This window comes from Hemibagrus wyckioides, linkage group LG07 (genome assembly GCF_019097595.1).
Source record: "Hemibagrus wyckioides isolate EC202008001 linkage group LG07, SWU_Hwy_1.0, whole genome shotgun sequence".
In the NCBI taxonomy this organism is placed as follows: Eukaryota; Metazoa; Chordata; class Actinopteri; order Siluriformes; family Bagridae; genus Hemibagrus; species Hemibagrus wyckioides.
In genome coordinates, this window is record NC_080716.1 from 20,349,901 (window position 1) to 20,372,059 (window position 22,159).

At 37.7% G+C, this 22,159-nt stretch overlaps 2 protein-coding genes, 2 non-coding genes and 1 pseudogene across 6 annotated transcripts in view; 1 reads left to right on the forward strand and 4 right to left on the reverse strand.

Moving 5' to 3' along the window:
- pop7 (POP7 homolog, ribonuclease P/MRP subunit) overlaps window positions 1–887 on the forward strand; it is a 35,212-nt gene extending 34,325 nt beyond the window's left edge. Inside the window, exon 2 of the mRNA XM_058395843.1 lies at window positions 1–887. This exon is cut by the window's left edge and continues 110 nt beyond it. Coding sequence (XP_058251826.1) covers window positions 1–369 — 369 coding nt within the window. The 3' untranslated portion in view covers window positions 370–887.
- A 550-nt stretch (window positions 888–1,437) lies between these two features.
- On the reverse strand, window positions 1,438–1,509 carry trnam-cau (transfer RNA methionine (anticodon CAU)). Its single transcript has one exon. It is a non-coding gene; the product is annotated as a tRNA-Met (tRNA).
- Window positions 1,510–1,516: 7 nt separating this feature from the next.
- On the reverse strand, window positions 1,517–1,589 carry trnar-ccu (transfer RNA arginine (anticodon CCU)). The gene has a single exon. It is a non-coding gene; the product is annotated as a tRNA-Arg (tRNA).
- Window positions 1,590–2,262: 673 nt separating this feature from the next.
- Window positions 2,263–16,534, reverse strand: epoa (erythropoietin a). Of its 3 annotated transcripts, none has more exons than XM_058395840.1 (5): window positions 16,430–16,534; window positions 5,092–5,222; window positions 4,466–4,552; window positions 4,182–4,346; window positions 2,263–3,618 (listed from the first exon to the last, which is right to left on the reverse strand). In XM_058395840.1, exons 1-5 carry the CDS (start codon window positions 16,479–16,481, stop codon window positions 3,472–3,474), a joined length of 582 nt encoding a protein of 193 aa, XP_058251823.1. In that variant the 5' UTR covers window positions 16,482–16,534; the 3' UTR covers window positions 2,263–3,471. The 3 variants fall into 3 exon arrangements, with proteins under 3 accessions (XP_058251823.1, XP_058251825.1, XP_058251824.1); XM_058395842.1 differs by lacking the exon at window positions 16,430–16,534 and adding an exon at window positions 8,194–8,484; XM_058395841.1 differs by lacking the exon at window positions 16,430–16,534 and adding an exon at window positions 7,859–8,104.
- Window positions 16,535–18,480: 1,946 nt separating this feature from the next.
- LOC131356241 (zona pellucida sperm-binding protein 3-like) lies at window positions 18,481–21,886 on the reverse strand (annotated as a pseudogene).
- Between the last annotated feature and the right edge of the window lie 273 nt (window positions 21,887–22,159).

Genomic DNA, 22,159 nt, shown 5'->3' on the forward strand with positions numbered 1-22,159 from the left:
GACCCAGTGGAGTACACCCTCCGCAAGAGGCTGCCCAGGAAGCTACCAAAGCGGCGTAATGATGTCTACATCAACATGAAGACTGACTTCAAGGCCCAGCTGGCCAGGTGTCAGAAGCTGTTGGATGGCGGTGCAGGTCACAGGGAGATCTGCATTCATGGCCTTGGACTTGCTATCAATCGGGCCATTAACATTGCTCTGCAGTTGCAGGCGTTCAGTCAGGGGGCACTTCAGCTCGCTGCCAACACCTCCACCGTAGAGCTCATAGATGATCTGGAACCTGAGGATCCAGATGAAGCTGGAGAGCCACTAACACGCACACGCAACAACTCTGCCATCCATATCAAAGTGTTCTACCCCAATGCTTAAGACAGATCCCACTCCAAAGGCTTAAGAAGCGAGACTATTGAGTTCATTTCCACATTGAAAATAGACGAGAAAGGGACAAGCCTGTGTCTGCTTTTAGTTGTAGCAGGATTTAAGCTTTCTTGTGTTAATGTGCTGAACATACAACTTGTTACACTGATTTATAAACATTGTTGAAGAGATGCCATTTGGAGTCACTGAGGAGATGAAACACATTTCTGTTTGAACTGGAATTTAGATAGTTTTGTGTGTGAACTTAGCTGAGCAGCACTGTTCAGACCTACCAGTTCACTGAGCTGTGTCTGTGAGTCCTGTTTCCATAGTTCTCATACAAGCAGGAAGTTAAACAATTTGTGCTGGTGTGTTGTTGTTTTGGAGTGAAAATTATTTAATGTGTCCGTGCATGTCAGATTTCCTGAAGGACAAATTCCTTGCATGTTGTTGTTTTTTTAATTAACCTTATTTTTGAAAATATTTGTTGTACAGTTGTGTAAATAAAGCACAGTTATATACTCATACAATTTCCTCCTCATCCATTGCTGTGTGCAAATCTCTTACTGAGGAACTATTTTGAAAGGACTTTTTCAGGGGTGGGACTTGCTGTAGCACATCTATTATTACTTCATAGGATGTGAAGCCTAACAAGCTTCAGCAAGGTTATAATAGATATAGGTATAAACAGCTAGTGAACTGGTGTTAGCCCTACATTAGAGTTCGGAAAGTGTTCTTAATGGTGACCCAGTGTTCATGTAGTGTTGTATAGGAACCAAACAGTTTATTTCTGTAAGAGGTCAGTGTGAGGAAAGTAAGTTTTCTTTATTTGTCACACACATTACTGCACAGTGAAATTCTTTCTTTGCATATCCCATCATTGGGGGTTGTGGTCAGAGCACAGATTCAGCCGTTATGCAGCGCCCCTGGTGCAGGGTGGGTTGGGGGCCCTACTCAAGGGCCTAACAGTGGCAGCTTGGTGGTCCTGGGGCTTGAACTCTTCTTAAGAACCCAGAGCCTTAACCACTTAAGCTACCACCGCCCCAAAAGAAGCCTTTGTACCGTACATCAGGCTGTGCATAGCAGAGGATGGTTTCGATCCATCGACCTCTGGGTTATGGGCCCAGCACGCTTCCGCTGCGCCACTCTGCTTACAGCACACCCCAGATGGGACTCGAACCCACAATCCCTGGCTTAGGAGGCCAGTGCCTTATCCATTAGGCCACTGGGGCTTAACATGTTGGCATGTTACTCAAATTAATATTTTATTTAGCCATTTATTCTAACAGGCTTTATTAATACTCTCTTTGTCAAGTTCTATGAGCGTTAAGGTATATGATATATGGTAATATGCAGCCTTTTTAATTGCAAATATACATATATATTGCAATACAGATAATTTCAATATTTTGATGCTTATTGAAAATAAAATAAAAATATAATAAATTATTTTGTAGAATATGTAATATACAGACCTTATATATATGTTAAATGATGGATGGAGGATTGATTAATGTACTGGATATTCCTCCATAATATGTTTGTCTGTAAATATTGAAATCCTTGTGAAAATGTAGTGTAGTTCAAAACCCTTTGACCACATAATGCACATTATAATTACAGTGTTTGAGCTACTGTAATTCTACATAGATATCATTTGTAGTCATTTAGTGGTCATGTGGCTTATAGAATTTGGTATTAGGAAAAACGTTAAACCTGACGTATTAGGAAAATTTGAAAGATTTTAATAGCATTTTCATTCATCTTCTTTAAAATTCTGACTGCTTTCACAGAATTTAGTATCTCTAAGTCATGTGGTCTTTACACTGTCTTCACATTCATGGAAACAAGAAATGCTTGTAAGCTGCATTAATGAAGACAAGCAGAAATCAAGCAGGCCATGTATTGTTTCCTTGATTTCCTTCAACTATATTTTGCATTTTATTAACCAAATAGGACAAGTATTAAAAGAAGCAAACAACAGTAACAAACAGGAAAGTAGTACTACAAACTTCCTTCTTTACATTCGCACACTGATTCACAAACGTCAAAAACGAACCCCATGGCGAAAACATTGTTAAAAAAAAAAGACAGAGATGAAAAACAAGAATGACCAATCCGTGCCTGGAACACAAAGAACATTAGACAAACGTCAACTACCCAAAAGTTTCCCAGGCCATTACACCAGACTGTGAACAGAGCAGGAGTCAGGCAGGATGTTCTTCGTGCAAACCAATCAATATTTTTCCTGGCAGTGACGCAATATTTTTCCTGGCCAGTCTCTGTGCGGTGCTGTGCGTTTGCACGTGAATCCAGCGCAGACACTTATAATCAACACACAGTCTCATCAGCCCTCACATAACCCCCCAGTTCCCCCCACAAAAGCATAACTATTTGGTCTCTTCCTCTCACCAGAAGTGACCTGTAAACAGTCTGTCCACTGATATCCCCATCTCTCTCTCATTCCTTCACACACACACACACACACACACACACACATGTACACTCAAAATACTCATAATCACCCACTCTCTCACACACACACACACACTCACACACATTCTCCAAAACACTTAATCTCATTCACACACACAATACAATCTATATAAAATCAGTGCATTACTGAGGATGATAAATATGACTTAAAAGCAGCAGGTCAATTTTTTTAGAGGTGTTAAAGGCTAAGACAGAAAGCAGACAGCTTCCTCATACTCCAAAATTATAGCATAACCCATAATCCAGCTAGTAGAAATTGATATAAATATTAAGCAACATAAATTTAACACAAATACGTTGTAAAAAATTATTAAAAGTGGTATCTGATTAGGGTTGATGCAAATGCATTTGTGATATAACAAATGTCAGTCAAATGGGGAGGAAGGAGTGACAGGCTGCATCACATACAGAAAAGTGTGCAGCATTTGGTCAGGGCAGCGGTGAAGAGAACTACATCCTAAGGCCAGTTTGTGAAGAAAAATGTTCCATTCTTCATTGATGGTGAGAAAGTGCTCCATGCAGGCGAGCACGATGCCCTTGACAGTGTAGTACTAATGTCCCGCCTTCTGTTATGGTCTGCTCCAATCAGTTGAGGCTTTTGTCCTTTCCATGTGGCAATCATCTATTATTCTGCTGGCAGACAGGTGCATTGGCGAGCAAAAGGTGCACTTTCCCACGAAGGAAGTTGATATGGACCTGGAAGAGCTCTGAGGCTGAAGACACTGTCCATGTCTCCCCTGTCCCACCAACTGTAGGCACATAGTCCTGTGTGTGTGTGTGTGAGAGAGAGAGAGAGATGAGGGTACAGGAAATCAGTCTAAATGATTAAATTAAATTTAACTGTAATCAAATAAAAATCACAGTACTGGAAGATCCTCAATCAAACTGCAGACGTGATCGACTTCATCATGGCACACAGAAGAAGTCTATGTTTAGCTGGTGTTTGTTTTAGTGGATGAATGACTACAGAGCTGGGCTGTCTCCCAGCATTCTCTGAATACACTGATACAATCTGGCTTTTCCAGGAATTCAATGAATCTGTGTGTCTTCCACAAACATACGTATCAGTATCTCGAAGTCATTGATATGGTGGGATCCAGCAGTCTTGTCCTCACTCTCTCCCACACATATATGCACGCACACACACAAACCTTTTTAGCCTCTGTCTATTTCTGGATTCCCTCTTATTAGCAGAGCTAGTAGTTCTCTGCCCTCTTCCACGTACCAGCATGCACAGAATCAGAAGTGCAGTAGTATTTAGTCTCTGTTCTGTGAACCGCACGCACTACGTGACCCCCTGACTCGTCTCTCAGTACTACGGGACTCACCTGTATACTGAGGCTGCGCAGCACCTGCTTGAGGCTGGCGATGTTTCTGACGCTGGCATCTATGTGGGAGTGGAGTGCAGAGTTGGTGATGGACGCACCGAATGAGCTCATGGCTGTGTTCAACAGCCATAGACCTGTCTGGACTTCTTGAGCCTGCTCCTCTGTCTGGAAGAACAAACTTTCACTTATTTCTAAGACTAATTTTGAGTATGTGACTGAAAAATAAAGCAAATAGAACTATAATTGTCATCTACCAACCAGAGAAGGACAAAAAGACTACTCACATTTTTCTTTTCCCACACATCAAAATCCACTCTGGACAGAGGAACTGTGAGAGGTACTGCAATACTGCATTCCTCTTTACAAAACCTCTAGGATATGAAGAGGAGATGATAAAGTTAGCAAAGACAATCCACCAGTCATTTATAATACTAGATATACTATGCATATACCTAGTTACACAACATAAACATCAGCCTCCCTCACGTACAGGATGAAGGGCTAATATCCAAATATGTAATCTGCCATTTATTTCTAAATTGAAATATATTTACATATTCTTTAACCGTTTTATCAGATAAAGTCATACTTTAAGTATACAATTACTGAATGCACAAATATCTGCACGTTTTGCCAGCCCATTCATATCCCCATCAATATGTCAAAACTAACTACCACTGGATTATCTATATAGATATTATATAGATAGTGACACTGCAGTGACATTGACATGGTAGTGTGGGTTTCACTGGTCAAAGGATTGGTGCTACATGGTGCATGGCATGAGTAAAATCTCCTTCCCTTATAACATTTCCTTTTAACATATTAATCCCCGATAAAATGGTATGCAGTGATCCTATTTATGGTAGTATAAATGTCCACATCAAACAATATAGTGTCCGTGTCTTACCATAGCGGCCTCAGCATCCCGCGCCTCTTCAACAAAGTGGTTCAGAACACGCAGGTCACAGATGGGCCGCAACGGGGAGGGCAGGCCAGGCCGAATCCACTCCAGTATGATCAGCAGCAAGGCAAAGTGTCCTGTAACACACAAAGCACTGCATTTAGACCAACACTCTAAAACAAATCTGAGATGGAAAATGATATTAAGACATTGAAGGGAGGAAAGAAGGTTATAATCATAAATACTATTTACCTTATGTCATTTAGCAGTTCCTATCCAGACTACTACTCACATAACAAGTTGAAGTCTTATAGTGGACTACAAACACAGCATTGCTAAGCACATGTGAATTTAGACTGAATCACAGTAACCACAAGATGGTGTGATTGTGCATCACAGACTACACACAGAAAGAAACATGCACTTTCAGCAAAACCATGTAATAAATACCATATTCCAAATTTTCATACAGAAATGGAAAACTGACTTATATTACAACTAATAACCAATTTTATAAACACAGTCTGTAATATTATGTTAAAATCAGATTAATATTTAAGTCAAGTCTATAATTGTTGATGTGTCTGTATATAGCAATTACTGAGTGTTAATTGTTTGTAAAACTAAATCAGTCTGTTAATAACTTTACAGCCTCTTCACAGCAAAGAATATTGTGCTATTTACCCATGTATGACCTGAAGTATTTAGTGTGAACTAAGGCTAATTACCTAATATACAAAGGCTTGGAGCACATTTTGCCATATAAGGTTCCTATTAGTGAGTCTTAAAATTAAAGACAGTCTATTTAACTCCTGTAGGATAAACTATGCAATTAAAAATATAATATAAATGATTATAATAATTAACCTGTAGCATCATCCAAATACATAGTTACTATTTATGAATCACAAAAGGCAAGATTTAAGCTGCAAAGTTCAATTTTTCTACATGTAAAATTGTCAAGAGTTAAGCTGAAAAATCTTCAAGAGTCTTTTCCTCTTATTCCCAAGCTATGCTTATGTCATTCAACACAAACTTTCAGCAGAGTCACGGGAACATTTGTGTGTGTTAGCATTCTGAATGTGCTCTTTCAGCAGTAACTGGATGATGACGCACTTAAGATAACAAGCATTACTGATCAGAAGATGTGCTGGCTAGATACACTTAATGTACTGACACCAGGGTACATCTGAGTTCATGAACAATAAAGCTGGAGAGTACGATGTACTGTCATGTCTATCTCTACATAAATACCTGATAATTATCCGGATATCACATAGGATATTGACAAGATATGTGTGAATTTATGTTATTGAATGAACATTGCATTTTAGACAAAATGTGAAATCAAAACATTTTCAAAACAAAGGTAAATAGAAATATGTTGTCATGATTGAGAAATTGTGTTCCTATTTCCTAACTATGTATTAAAAGGTTACACACAATGTATGAAAAGGTTCTTACATATTTAGAAACTGCTCACATTATCTATTCGTTTGCCCTGTCTAATATTTAATCACCTAATAAATACAAAGTGCCCTAGCAAGACCTTCAGATCACAAGGGTTAGTAATTCAGACCTCACACTATGCTGACATTCACTGCTGGCACAGTCTCTGTTACCTTTAACATTGGCTGCAGGCCTAAATTTGAGCCCTTGCAGACACTCTGCACATGGTTAGTTGGTCCCATGACTTAACAATAAAGATGCATGATTGAGCATGAAAGGGCATGGAGGATAACCCTCTACTCCATATGTTCATCTTTAATGATCCACATATTTAAAGATCTTTAAAAACCAAAGTAAAGCAAAACATATCATATCAAACAAAACCCCCAACAAAAATCATTTCAAAACTATTACGTTTATTACTTTACATGTTATCTAAAACTATTCATTAAAGAGACTTAATTATGTTAATTATGCCTCAGCATTTTTAAGAGAAAAAAACCCCTGCACCTGACCCAGTTCCTGTACAGTCACTGTTTTACTTACTATGCACAAGTTTGAATGATTCAGCAATCTTCTCTTAGAAACCAGCAATAGTAAATCGTACTTAAAGACAAGTCATGCTTGTTAAGTCATGCTTGTGAAATACAGACTGTGAACTCAGGTTCTGCTGTGCTTTTGAGCTTCAGTAACCTTTCACATGCTACTGGATGTTAACAGACAATCAAGACAACTTTCATAAGTTTCAACTTTCAACAAGTTTCATAAAAATAGAAGTGTTATTGATTTAGACTAATACTATTACACCAGTATTTCAAATGACAATTATACTAAAGGCAGTGACTAGGTCATACACCTTAGAAGAAATAGAAAAAAATAAATGATCATTTCATATGCTATGAATCATCAAGTTAGTCATAGAATGAATGAATGAATGAATAACCATTTTTACATGGAAAAGGAAAAGCTACAGGTGGTCAGGAAACTTCACAAGCTACAACTGGGCACCACGTGCTCCTTTCTCTGGAGGCAAATTGTCAGATAATAGTTGCAAACAAAATGTTTGCTTAAACTTTAACTTAAATAATAATAATAATAATAATAATAATAATAATAATAATAATAATAATAATAATAATAATGCCAAATAAAGCGTTCGGTGTGAATTCCTTACGTTTAAGCAATCTGAGAAAGTTAACGACAATCGACCGTGCAGAAAGCCAACTATAGGCTACAGATGAACTAAATTCAGGCAAATGAAATATCACAATATCGACTAGATCACTAGATCACCTGAGACAAGATCTCCATCAAGAAATCTTACCTGTGCGGTAAACCATTCGCGTAGCACCACAGATTTTTTAAAAAAACACATGATGTAAAACGAATCAAGTCATCAAATGACAAATAGCTAAGGGTAACTGCATGGGGAAAAGACATGTGTCCCCGAATCTGCACACTCTGTGAGAGAGAGAGAGAGAGAGAGAGAGAGAAAGCGTGCAGAAGTGCTGATCTGATCTGATCTGCCTGTCTGTCTGTCTGCCTCTACATCACTGTACTGGCAGCCAGCGGACTGACCTTCACCTCCAGCTAATGATAAAGCCACCCACAGGTCAGGTGGCCATGCAGAAACGCGCACGTCTGGTTTGATTTACTCACTGGGCATCTCCATCTAAGAATTCGCATAATCCCTTGCAGGATCCTTGTCGCATTGCCCGCAGTCCCGTCTATTGCCCATTAATTGCAAGTGAAGCGCTGTCACGGAACTGTCATTGAGTTCGCACTTATCCTGTGGCATCCGTTTGACTTTTTTTCCAGCTTTGACTATGCAATTGGTTGGAAAGGGTTTCTGAACTAGCCTACTTCCTGTTTGGAAAGACTGTTTTTCTTTCATTGTTGTCACATAGCGTGTATTTTTACGCAGCAGTCCAAAGAGGTAGCCTAAATAATCCTAAAAATGTTTCCCTTCTGACCAGTTCATCCTCTGATTATGTATTTTCCTCTCGACTGACTTCCATATGAAGGGTGACACTGCAAACAAACAGGCCTAACAGCAATAATCAAGCATCTATCTCGCACGATATTAAAGCCAAGAGATCGGATGAGACGCATAAACAATGCTGATGGATGCAGGCAGAGTTTACCACTACTTGTGTTAAGTCGGACTGCAGCCACTTAACACGTGGAGGAGAGAGAGAGAGAGAGAGAGAGAGAAGGAGGGGTGGATGCCCGCTCAGTGCGCTTAATGAACAGTAAAGAAAGGTCTAGCGTCAGGGAATAAAATGTCTATGGAAAAGAGATATAGTTTAATAAGCATTATACAGTGAAAGAAACATATGCAGAAACGAATTTGAATGTAACCTATATATATTATCATATCATCAAAAGAATAAGACTTTATGTCATTGATCCACCCTGACAATCCTGCAATACAGCCTCCAGTGTATCATACACCAGGTCAGATATTACAAACATCAAGTCCATTTACATTTGTGAAATTTGGCATTCATCCCAATCTAGAACTCATACAACAGAGCACTTGAGAGAGATAAAGACCTTGCTCAAATGCCCAGCATGGGCAGTGCTTTCATTAGAACTCACAACCTACTGATCAGCAGTTCAACCACTCTGACCTACCGCTGCCCACTTCCAAACCTTAGAGACAAAAGAAGTCAGACTGACAGTCAATCAAAGAGAGAGAGAGTGCATAAATAAATGAAAGTGAGAAAGTGAATTTCAATTAGATTAAGTCCAATATCATACTATAAAAGAAAGAAAAAATGTTTTAGGATTCTCTCGATCTACAGGTAAGGCATTTTTATTCTCTGTTTTAATTCATTTATTTTTTGTGAGACTGCACAACATGAATAATAACATAGCATCAAACAAAACTTGGTTAAATTGCTAGTACATGTGATTTATGTTATCCAGCATGCAGTCTAGGAGGGTTTTTTCCGTGGTTTAGATATAGCTTTATTCAGCTTTATATTATGTTATAGCTTTATTTACTACAGCAAGTGAGTTTCCGATTACAGCTGATTTAAATATGGTTAAATGATTTTGAACTAGCCTGCTAACACTATCTGGTTTCTGGCAAACTCTTTTGACAAGAGGAAAAAATGTCCATCAGGCCCAGAGATGCATAGCACTGAGGAAATCCTCTACAATCAGTAGAATTGAAGTGCACTGTGAGATTATAGGAGGGGCAACACTTTCTTCTTTCTAGATCTTATAATTTACTTATATTCATACTAATAAATATATAATTATATGTATTTATCATGTATGTATTAGTTAGCTAATGTTAGGTGACTAGTTGTTCTATAGGTTATATGCTATTTAAGATTATTAATTTACGATTAGCCAGAATAAGTACAGTTAAAGCAAATGGGCATTGTTGCTTGATCTAGCAGACACAGTAAGAGGTAGTGTAGTGACGGTAGTGTACAAGCTTTAAAAATGTATAAACGTCTCCCATTAAAGATCTGTGGAGTGCACATGGTGTTCTGTGACTGGATGAAGACACATATGCAGCTAAGAAACTAAGAAATACTGAAAGTGTGAGTCATGCACAACTATGGCTACAAATATCTCTAATGTAACCTTAACATCAGAGACCAAAATGAAAATCTTTATTAAATGCAAATTTTTTATAAAGGACCAGTGAGATGTCCCTGCAATCATTATGAGGACAACATCTTATCCAAACCAGAGAGTAGAATTACAGAAGAAATAGTACACTAGAACGGTTATAGTGTACAAAGTAGACAATGAGATTAACAAAAACTCAGCTTAAACACAGTAAAGATGCCGTCAAACACTAGATATATTGTATAGCGGGCGCACAAAAGATGCAAAAAGATACAACATTTACATTGGAGCTAATGCTACTTTTATATGACATATGATAGTGCAAGCAGAGACAGAGCAACAGCTAGGCAAAACAGCTTAACCAAAGTTGTTAAGCCATAAGGTGACACAGGTGTGAGGGCATACAGAAACATTATATAAACAACAAATAATTTTGATTACGGTGATAAATGCTGAAGTTAATCTGTCGGTGACGGTTAATGTTCCAGGCAAAGAATAAGCCTTGTCCATTTTCAGTGGGTTCAGTATTAGGTGGGCCTAAAATTGTGCACGAGGGGCCAATTAAACTTTCAGCAATCAAGGAAGAAATGCTTTACGGAAAAAATATCAGGTCAGAGAGAGGACGAGACACAATGTGCAAGTGAAGCGGTGCATTCTTGCTAGCTCTTTTGTATGTTTTCATCTGTAGTCATACAAAATTACAAGATTCCACTGTACTGTCATAAAACATTACATTCATACATTAGCATTATGCTGGAAGATTGTTCTTAGATTTCCATGAGACTCACTGTGGCCTCTCTGTGTATAAATCTCTTCATACCATCCTGGAAATTCCTCCAGAGGCAGAATTCTTGCTCTTATATAATGTGTTACCATGGCACACTGTTTGATGCCATAATTCAAAAGCAATGTAAAGGTCTTGCATATAGGAACAAATCTCTTTTTAACTCTATATTATGTTTGAAAGTACGTACAAAAATGATGTAAAATATGTCGGATTCATTTTGATTATTTTGCTTATGGAGAACGTCAATTCAGTACAAGCTTAAGTTGTAAAAAAGGGTGAGATAAAATATTACAAATGTTCTTTCTAATAGCTACAGTGATTTAAAGGTAGTGATGATACTGGGAAATTATCCTGTTTTGATGTTAACAATATTCTTTGTTTTGTTTTTAACTTTCTTTTTTAGACAGGAAGTTGTCTAGTCACTCACCTTAGCATGATTCCATGTGTATCCTACTGTGGCTTGTTGTCCTTTTGATCAAACTCCAGTTGGATTACGTCTGAGCCAAACTGAGAGCAGAGAGCGCCACAAGGTACGTGCTGTAAAACATGTGTCTAAGGCTGGGGGGAGGGAAGGGGGATGGGGGCGTCCCGGCATGGTGACTCCACAGCTTGCACTCGGTCACTGAATTCACTACGATTAGAAAAGAAAGGGGGCATGTGTGGGAGTAAAACCCAAGGCCACCCCCAGCCCTTTCTGATAATAAACAAAGACAGCAAGGAGTCACTGATGCAAAGCCACAGAGCGCTCAAGAGAGAATGCGAGGAACGTTTGCCTAGTAAACAGTGTATGGCTATTCATCCTGTCTTGCCTCTTGAATGGGAAAACAGCCAAATTGACCTCTGTTGTATGTCCACTGGCGCGACCAAGACAGGAAATCCATATAAAAGAATGGGGGACAGGGAGATAGGAGTCACTATGGTGGCCTGAACGGAAGTTATTGTTTCGAAGTCAGCGATATCGAGAAAGGGTAATCACCAAATTGCAACCTTTTTTTTCACACTTGGTATATTACTATCCTTATACAAAACTGACTATTAAAGACTCCTTTTTAAAGGGTCCACTCTGTCAGCATTGCCAAATGATACATATGCACAATTTAGAGATAAAGTACCTTACAGCTAGCTAATACACCACACAGTGTCTATAAATCAAAGTACCATATGTAATTTATTACAGAAGAACATCAAGTTGTATAAAAATACTTTTTCAATATTTTACACTGACTTCTCTTGAAGCAGTTAATAAGTAATCAATATATATATAAAAAAAAATGCATACCAAAAACATGGAAAGTACATACAAATCAAGCTAAAATAAAGCGTCACAATGCTGACACAGCAGTGAGATCAAACTCTAAGACCAAAATTGGCCTGTTGATTTAGAACTATTAGAACTATATTGTACAGAACAAGGATCACAATAATTTTGTCTTATGGGTGATGGGTAAGGGCTTGGAAGCTTAATTGTTTGCCCTGCACCTCTTGGGTTGGGGGGTTTGATTCTTTCCACAGCCCTGTGTGTAGCTTTTGCATATTCTCCAGGTGCTTCGGGGGTTCCCTCCAATTTTCTCATCAGGCCAAAGACATGCATTGCAAGCTGATTGGTAAATTGCACCTTGTGTAGGATAACTCAAACAGAAAATGGATGACTCGATGATGGGTAGACGTCAAAGATGGAGATGTCTTTGTTTGCAACATTTCAGTCACAAGGCAAGTAGATGTACCTTGGAGTTAGACTGAACCCCAAACATTCAAACCCCTAACCTAAATACAGCTTGAATCATGACTTCTAGCATTTACTATTAATGTCAGTATTATGGACTGTTGTTCCTTTCTTTGACCTCTAGAGTTCCTCTCTGATCTCTCTTACTCTACGTGCGCTCTTGTAATTAGCGTTATTGTGTTCACATGTGTCTCTTTGAGTAGGTGTTCTTAAGTGGCTTCGTCTCCCAGTTTCTTTGTTTGGTGTTTAGTTGTTTTGGAGCCAGCTGCCCAAGTGAGTCTTTAACTCTATGACCGTTTGTCTCATGACATTGGATTATTTCTTGTGCTCTGCTTTGTTTAGTGATTTCTTTACTTTGCTGGAGTTTTTGCTTTTGAGTACTTTGCACTCTTGGAAATTTTTTCTGAGGACTGCCCATGCAGGCTGTTTCTGTTATTGGAGAGTTTTTTTTTTTGTTTTTTTTTTTTTTGCTGCCTCAACTTTCATTGAAATAAACTGCATCAAAAACTCTCAAGTGGGTGTCCCTATTGGGTTTGCCATCCCCCTGTGGCTCAGCGACTGGGACTCAGGTTCTCCCACTGGAGACCTAAGTTCAAGTCCCGGCTCTGACAATTAATGAGTAATGAGCTTCTGAAATTCCTTTTGTCTGTGAAGGTTCCAGTGACCCCTAGGAACAAATCAGTGTTGTTCCTAACTGATAAACCACTAGGTGTGAAGAACTGGTCTGAGAACAGTTGTTAATTTTGTCCTGAAACACATGTATTTCACTATGATTATATCATTTGGGAGATGTAATTGTTAAACTTTTAACCATGAGTACTATAATTATTTACACATGATCCCAACTTCTGTTGTGCCTTGATAGTAGATGATGTGAAAAGTTGTGCTCTACAAGGTAATATGTGATTAGACCAACCATATATTGAAAGGCCATTCATACATGCCAAAAATCCTTAATAGGCTGAAAATCATGTCATTTCCTGATATAAAAAAAGCACCTTACATACTACAGTGTTATTTTTTATTTATTTTTTTTCTACATGGAAACACTGTTGGAGATATTTTGGCCTCAGCAGGGAAAAAATATCTCCTTATCTGTGACTCTAATATGAGTGTATCAACATTTGTATTAAAGGTTAACATCACCATTGTAGCAAGGTGAAAGTGGAGTCCCTGAGTCAACACTAACAACGGAAGCACTCCAGCGGTCAGTGTGTTACTAAATATACTCCACATAAATCTAATCATACTCTCTGAATATCTCCCGCTATAAATAGTACAAATGGTTTAAACAGAATAGGATAAAACTTTTCCTGCAGTCACCACAACTTGATGATTACTTGAAATCAATAATGCTTGTGATAAATGGACATTGCCACATTTGTTGTACCTACATTTAGTTTTTATTGTGAAACACTTTTCTTTTTTTGTTCAGTTCACACTGAGGTCACATTTCTTGTGCAAACACAGCACCACAGAGGGACACAGGTAGGCGCTGGGCACACGAATATGTTTGGAAAATGTGCTTTTCTTTGGACTGTGAGCACACCACAGGCCAAAGTTTGTAACAAAAGTAAAGTTCAAGAACTCCGCAGTGAAGCCCACTCCTTTTCAATCACATGATCGGAAGCTAGTACTCACATAATGTGCACAAAATAACCATGAGCACCATGTTCACAACACTATGCCAAAATGCTTCGCACCCTTTAAATAATAGTGCAACTTTTACACACAGCAGATTAAAATAAAATAAGTCTTAGTTATTTTTAGTACTTATTCCCTTTTATATCAGATTTGTCATTACATTGCAGTGTGTATGCAGATATGTAATTATTTTGCAATATATTAAAATACATTGCATAGTGTGAGCTTTAATGCCTTTCCTTTAAAAATGAAAATGCAGTATAATACAAAATCCATGTCACAGGATCCCACTGACAAACTTTCTATTATTAAAGGAAAACGCCAACATATTAATCTTTCTTAACTTTAAATTTTAGTTTAAACCTATTTGGGGGTGGTGGCAGCTCACGTGGTTAAGGCTTTTGATCATTGACAAGATGATCAGGGTTCAAGCCCCAGCACTGCCAAGCTACCACTGCTAGGCCCTTGAGCAAAACCCCAACCTCCCCCTGCTCCAGGGGCATTGCAACATGGCTGACCTTGCACTCTGACCCCAACCCCAAGGATGGGATATGCGAAGAAAGAATTTCACTGTGCAGTAATGTATATATGACAAATAAAGACTACTTAACTTTTACTGACAAGATCTATTTTTATTTTCAGCAGTTTACATTACCCACAAGGCCTTTCAAAGAACTGTTGATAGTTTTGCCAGTGTAATTAAAATCTGTACCAGTGCGGTCGTTATTTAGTCTGTCCAGCTCTTTCACCTCCTCATCTGGACTCTCTGTTCAAACAGATAAAGCTTTAACCTTCATGCTAATACCATCAATGCCATTGTGCTAGTCATCTAGTCAGCCTTGCCATAATGCTGTCATATCTGCATTGCATTCTGGAACTATGAGTCCAACATTTGCTTGCCTCCATTACTTCCTTTTTAAATTTCTCATTATAAGACATTGAAAGTCACTAAAATATGATGAGTGACAAGCACTCTTTTATACTTTGTGGTTTTTAGCAGCTAAGAGAAAAACCTGTGTTATTAGATATGTTTCAAGCTGCTGAAATATTTTCTCCTATTAAACGCATTGTAAGCTTTGTCTCGCTGCACTGGTAATACAACACCCCACCTTTAACTTCTCTTGAAATAGCAAAAACACAAAATAAGCACCAATTAATTAATTTTTGATGTGAATTAAAAAAATGCATCAAAATATTTTAGTATAAACATGTTCAATATGTTTCATAGTGGACATTTCCTTTAAAGCAATACATTTATCATGTGATTCTATTATTACAATTCTATATTTCAGTCACAGAATCCTCTTTGCAGGAGTGACGTGTGAGCTGTATGTATCAAAAGAAAAATGAAAAGCAAAAGAATTACTTTGACAATTACTTTCTGCTTATAAAGCAGTCACACACTCTACAGTCTCATCACCACTGAAATGTAATTCCCGATATTACTGTGTCAGTTACAATCAGCAATGTGTGCTCAGGAACTATTGCAATGGAATTCACTGGCAAGTGCAGAAGAATAATGTCACTAGGTCAGTGCCATACTGCTATAATAAGCAAACAATCCAGAAGGCTGATAGAAAACAGACACAGAGAAGCTGTTATGTAATTTAGTGATAAAAGAAGAAGAGTCTATCTAATGAAATTAGTACATCCTCTGTGCAAAGCAAGATCAATGCATATCCAGGAGTGAGAAGAGGCACACTATCACACTGTTTGGAGTTATGTTTTCAATGATATGAAAATCTGGTTGTGGATTAAAGCAAAAACTTCTAATATACTGAACTCTATGGCAGATTTTTAGATTTTCATGAAAACTTTTGAACCAAGATCAGCCCAATTCTATGATATGGTTTGTTGGAGAAGATGAAAAGAAATATCCAGAACTTTTTGCACGTTACCTAAGGTTATTTTTAAATATTAGAGACAATGAATAACAATTTTACAATATATGCAGAAACCTCATATTTGATTAGCTGTGAAGATACTTGAACAAAACAGTGGATAAACCATTGAACAAAACTGGCATGTCTTGTATTATGTAAATCTATAATGTAGCAGTTATTTCTGAATAAAAATAAAATTATTCCAATTTTAAAGCTGTACTTTATCTGTGGCTTTAAAAGGCAGCAATCAAAATAGGTGCAACTTACCAACAGATCTATTTACAGTCTTGAACCTCTCCTTGTGTCCAGTTACATCCATAGCTACACACCTTTGGATGGTTTAAGCCATTTGGGTATTGCAGGCAGCTCCATTCTGTTTGCAGTGCTTTACTGCATCAAGCGCACTCCAAGTTGTGCTTTTTTTCCTCCCTCCCTCTCCTCCATCTAAAGTCAATAGGCTTAAATTCTGGAGCAGAAGTGTCATAGCTCTGATTGTGCTTTGTTTAGTGCTACCTATTGTTATGCCTGCAGTCTGTTTGCTGTTTACATTGGTGGAATACTCTAAGCCTTTAGACCCCTGTACCAAAACTTTGTTTTAAGTCTCATTTCTTGTAAAGATTCATTCATACATACATCTGACAAAGTTTATACAGGAAGCTTACCAGGCATGTATGTAACCTCCCACCAAATAATGTCAAAAGAAACTAATAACTGATTAAGAGTTGGGGCTGAATAAGAGTCCATATATAGTTATCCTGAGCATATTGTTTCTCACCTTGTTTTTGCGCACAAACTCAAAATGATTAGAATAAAGTCTAAAGAGACACACCAAAACATAAACTTGTATCTCTTACTCTGTGCAACACTAAACAGTGTTCTGTAAAAACGCTACTACAGGGTTCTAAGAAAAAGAAGCCTCTATTTTTGTCACATATACAGTACAGCACAGTGAATTTTTTTTCTTCACATATCCCAGCCTTAGAGGTTGGGGTCAGCGTGCAGGATCAGCCATGATACAGTGCCTGGGGAGCAGTAAGGGTTGAGGTCGTTGCTCAGGGGCCCAACAGCGGCAGCTTTGCAGTCCTGGGGCTTGAACCCCAACCTTTTGAACAGCAGCCCAGAGCCTTAAACACTTGAGCAACCACTGCTGTCTAAAATGCAGGTATGTATTTTCCAAATCAATATTGCAGCAGAGTATGCAAGGTGGCAGTAAATCACCACCAGTTACATAACTTAATTAGACCTGATCTTATGCCAAATTGGGAAACATAGATGTGGTCATGGTTTCGATTTAATTTGATTAAACTATAAGAAACACCTGAAAAATGACACTTAACCTTAACCTCTGCAACTAATCCTAAAACTTGAGTGTTGTCATTGCTGAGTAAGCTTAAAAAGACTTCTTTGTAATGCATGTCTATCATTACAACATACTTAGAAACCTGTGAGCTGAACAACAGTCTTCCTGCCAAAATCAACAGTAATGTCTGACAATCTGAGTAATGGAAAATGTCCAAGTATTGTTAAAAAAATAATAAGAAAGCATTGCTGTGTAATAAGGATGAATAGAAATGTGAGATGAAATCCTTTTTTTATAAGCTTGGGGGTCATGGAGATGATCCACCATTTCAGGGAAGTAGACGTGTATGACGAGCTCTATAAGTGGCTCCATCATGTTTGCTTATAATGTTTGCTGAAACATGCAGAACAAGGCATATTTCTAGGAAAATGTAAACTGCCTTACAGGACATCAATTTCTTATGTTGTAGCATGATGAATGAAAAAGGCCTGAAATATCAGTTTTTCAATTAAATTAAATTTTAATTCCATGATATATATTTAGTAGGAATGCTACATATAATCAACAAAGACCGTGGAGAAAAACAAAACAAAACTAAACTGGGCTAAAGGTTTAATGCAGTAATGTGTGGGGGACTGACATCCAAATACTAGCAAATATTTACTTTACGATAAAAACATGCCAGAGATATAAAAACATTCCTCATACCATGAGAGCATACATAAAAGAAGACAGTCTATACATTTAGCTCACGTGTCAAATCTCTTCAATCCAGTCTGGTAACAGAAAGAGCAAATATTCTTCACTGCTCCAGTGCATATGTGGAACACTGTCTATACATGACTTACATACAAACCCAGCACTCTGTGAAAGAAAAATATCATAATTCAACAGATTAAGGGTTAAGGAACCCTTAGTAAATATGGTATGGCTGGTGCAAACCAACATACTCTTTGGATGAACTTTATCATTCCATACATTTCTATCAACAATTCAGTGAAGTGTGAAATTTCAGACCTCAGGTGAGACTCATGTACCTGGTAAATTTCCCAGTCCAGTGTATTTCTGAGGGCAGAATCTGAAGTGGTCCAACCACTCTGGTCTCCTCATCTTTAAGAGACAAGATAAGGATTCCACTGAATAAAATTTCTCTCATGCAAACTTCATTTAACTTTCAACTTTCATTTTAATAGTAAACATAAGGTTTTCTTTCTCAACGACAAACAAACCTAGATATTTAATGGACATGTCCATCTTTGCAGACTGCAGTTTCACAACACAGACACACATCTCCTGCATGCCAACTGCACAAAACAAACAATTTTCTGGAGTTACAATGGCTTCAGTCATTTTTTAAATGAGTCATTATTTGCTACCAAGATGTTTCAGTGGTCATAAAATTTTACTAAACAGACTAGTCATCACAATAGTTTCAAAAAAATCATAAATCAGTGGACTGAGCTACATGAACGTTCATGAAAATACCAAGCTTTGTTTTGGGAGTCTGACTGACTGATCAGGAGCAGTTCTCAAGTGGCAACTGATGACAATCTAAGCATTGTAGAGTCAGAATCAACAGATAAAAGTGTACTCCATCCATTTCAAATAATAAAGACTGCTACATATAACCACAGGAACTGTGAAGCAACACCACGATGTTGGTTACATGCTTAAGCATCATGTTAAAGCCATGATGGAGCACCTAATGGCATGTTATTTACATTATAATAGACAAACAGTCACCCGTTTTCTCTGATCTTGGGTGAAGCAGAATGTCTTTACAGTGAACCTGAGACTATTCTGTTTTGGCCTGCTGTGAAATGTAGATGATGTGTATGGAAACATGCTATCTATCAGACACCTACGACATGAGCAAATAAAGTAGCTAGTCAGTACACAACAGTTAGTCAGAAATTATAGTCAGTAATGTTTGGATACACACTGCACCACAAACCCATGGTTGGATATGAACTCAGTCAGACCTTGATGATGGGTCAGAATCAACAGCTGCCACACAGCGGTCCACATAGATTCGTAGTGGATAGTGTATAGGACCATGCACTGCTCGTTCTAGTAGTAATGGCTCTCCCTGCTGGAGTACAGTGGACTGACAAAAGGAGCATACATCACCTGAGATGAACCACAATCAAACTGGGTTGAGAAACTGAATTTCTTTTCTCAAACTGCATCTCCTTCTTTCACTTATTTCACTAGTTCCTCCATCCAAGGAAGTAAGGAAAGGTTACAAGAAAAGAAAGCTATGACAAGGAGTCAAAAAATGAACCCACACATATTATTTGCAAAATGAGACATCTATGTTCACTGAAGCCACTTTACTCATGGATCACATGATACCCACCTATATTAACAATCTGTAGATCTGCATATATATATATATACACACACCAGTGAATATACACCGAATAATCTATATCTGTAACGTTACATCCATGTTTCTTATTATCAACAGCTACATACATCTGTAGTGGATAGTGCATAGGACCATGCACTGCTGGTTCCAGGAGCAATGGCCCTCCCTGCTGGAATAAAGTGGACTGACAAAGGAAGCGTACATCACCTGAGATGAAACACAGTCAAACTGGAGTGCTTTTCTTTTCTCAAACTTCACCTCCTTATTTCACTTCTTTGCTTCTTAGTTCCTCCCTCCAAGGAAGTGAGGAAAGGTTAAAAGAAAAGAAAGCAACGACAAGGAGTCAAAATGAATGAATTAACCCACACACAATATTTGCACATGAGGTATCCATGTTCACTGAAGCCACCTTACTCGTTGATCACATGATACCCACCTGTATTAACAATCTGTAGATCTGCATATATACACACACATACACACCAGTGAATCCACACTGAATAATCCATATCTAACTTTGCATCCATGTTTCTTATTATACTATTGTTTATTGAAACATGTTGAGAGATGGACCATAATTAATTAATGAATGAATTTACAATCAAACAAACAAAACAATAAATAGCCCCAACTCAGCACTCTAGAAGCCTACTAACTCCTATCTCACCGGTTCCCATATGACCACATTCTTAAAACATGTACATCCTCAAATATTGTGAAATTTCCTAGAGCTCTGAGTCATGGGCTAAAATGGACATTACTGTATATCAAAATTAACTTTACAATTCTTTAAATACACATTAGTATGCTTATAGTAAACTTGATAAAATATATATTCAATTTACAAGATTTCTGGGGTATCTACCACAGGAGATTATACAGTATTCAATACCTTAAGCTGCATATTAAGAACTGGCATATTCTTAAAGATGGAGGAAATCTGGTTTCTTTTATTTCTGAAGAATTAGGATAAAAGAAAATCAAGGAAATTTTAAACAGTTTTGGGGAGTTTAGTAACTCTCTCAAACATTAACTATTTGCAGCTACACCTAATGCATAACAAAATGATAAATGAAAGACGTCTATAGAGATCTTTAGGTACAGTTTACCTCTAATTACATCAAGAGAGAAGTGCAATAATCCTACTGCTTCAACGGTTGAGGTCAGTGAGTACCAGGTGAGGCTCAGGGAAGGCTCATCTTTTTTTTCTGTCTTAGCTGATCCTGAGATTTTTATGCAAAACACAATTTATGCACAATGAGGAGTACAAAAACAAGCATACAATAAATATACAGGAAGCAGCAGCAGGTAGAAATGCTGAGAGTTCAGAATGGAATGGCTAGAATGTTTTTGGTTGACATGAGGACTGTGGTCAGGCATTTAACCACTCTATTCATCCGATAAAGCAGCATACCATGGCTACAACATCAGAAGACTACATTGGGTCCACTTCTGTCAGCCTAGAACAGGAATTTTAGCTACCTGGTCTGAACCTAAATAATATTCTGGATAATTTATTCAGTCTGCTTTCTTATTAACAAATGCCAAACGCAGTCTATCTAATCTATAGATGCTATCAAATTTCATCTCCAGTCTTGTAATCTGGCAGTAGAAGTGATGAACTCTCTGAGAGGACTGCACTGTCCAGGTGTACCATCTTCACCCAGCTGAACTGATCTGGGAGATAAAGATTAGATTAGATTCAACACTGCACATGTGGGTACAAGGCAACGAAGTACAGTTAGCATCTAACCAGAAGTGCATTTTTGCAGTGCAAATAATTAGCATATATAATCAGTATATTAACAAATAAATAATTTGCATATATAAACAATATATAAAAATATATAAATAATTAGCATATATAAACAGTATATAAACAGTATACAGTATAAAGGAACACCACATCCAATGTACCACCTTTTATAACCCTCCACTTTCCCTCCTCACACCTTACAACCAGACCCCCAATGTCAGCCTCAGGGAAGGTTTCAGCTTTAGAAAATGAGAATATTTCAAGAGACCCTTGATTTAAAACCTCTATTTCCAGCATCTTCTGTCAAGAGAAGTAGTTGGACAACTAAATTCATAAACATTAAACTCTGACTCATTGTAGACATTAATATTATTGGTTATATGCTTAAGATGAATCTTTAAAGCTTTGTTCGAGTCTTAAAGGATGCCTCTAATCTGTCTGCACCTGTAATCTTTACTTTTAGAGTCCACGTGTTATTTCTCATAGTAGGACGAAGTTCTAAACTGCCTGATTAAATTATTTTTGCAAGATTTATTAGTTGATCATTTGCAGTTTTTTTTTCTATATGCT

Bases quoted from the DNA above. Each gene is read 5' to 3' on its own strand.
- epoa (XM_058395840.1), bottom strand. From the start codon at position 16,481: ATGGATGTAACTGGACACAAGGAGAGGTTCAAGACTGTAAATAGATCT. The intron at 4,553-5,091 runs GTAAGACACGGA...TTCATATCCTAG, and splicing joins GGGATGCTGAGGCCGCTATG to AGGTTTTGTAAAGAGGAATG. The intron at 4,347-4,465 runs GTGAGTAGTCTT...TTGTTCTTCCAG, and splicing joins ATGTGTGGGAAAAGAAAAAT to ACAGAGGAGCAGGCTCAAGA.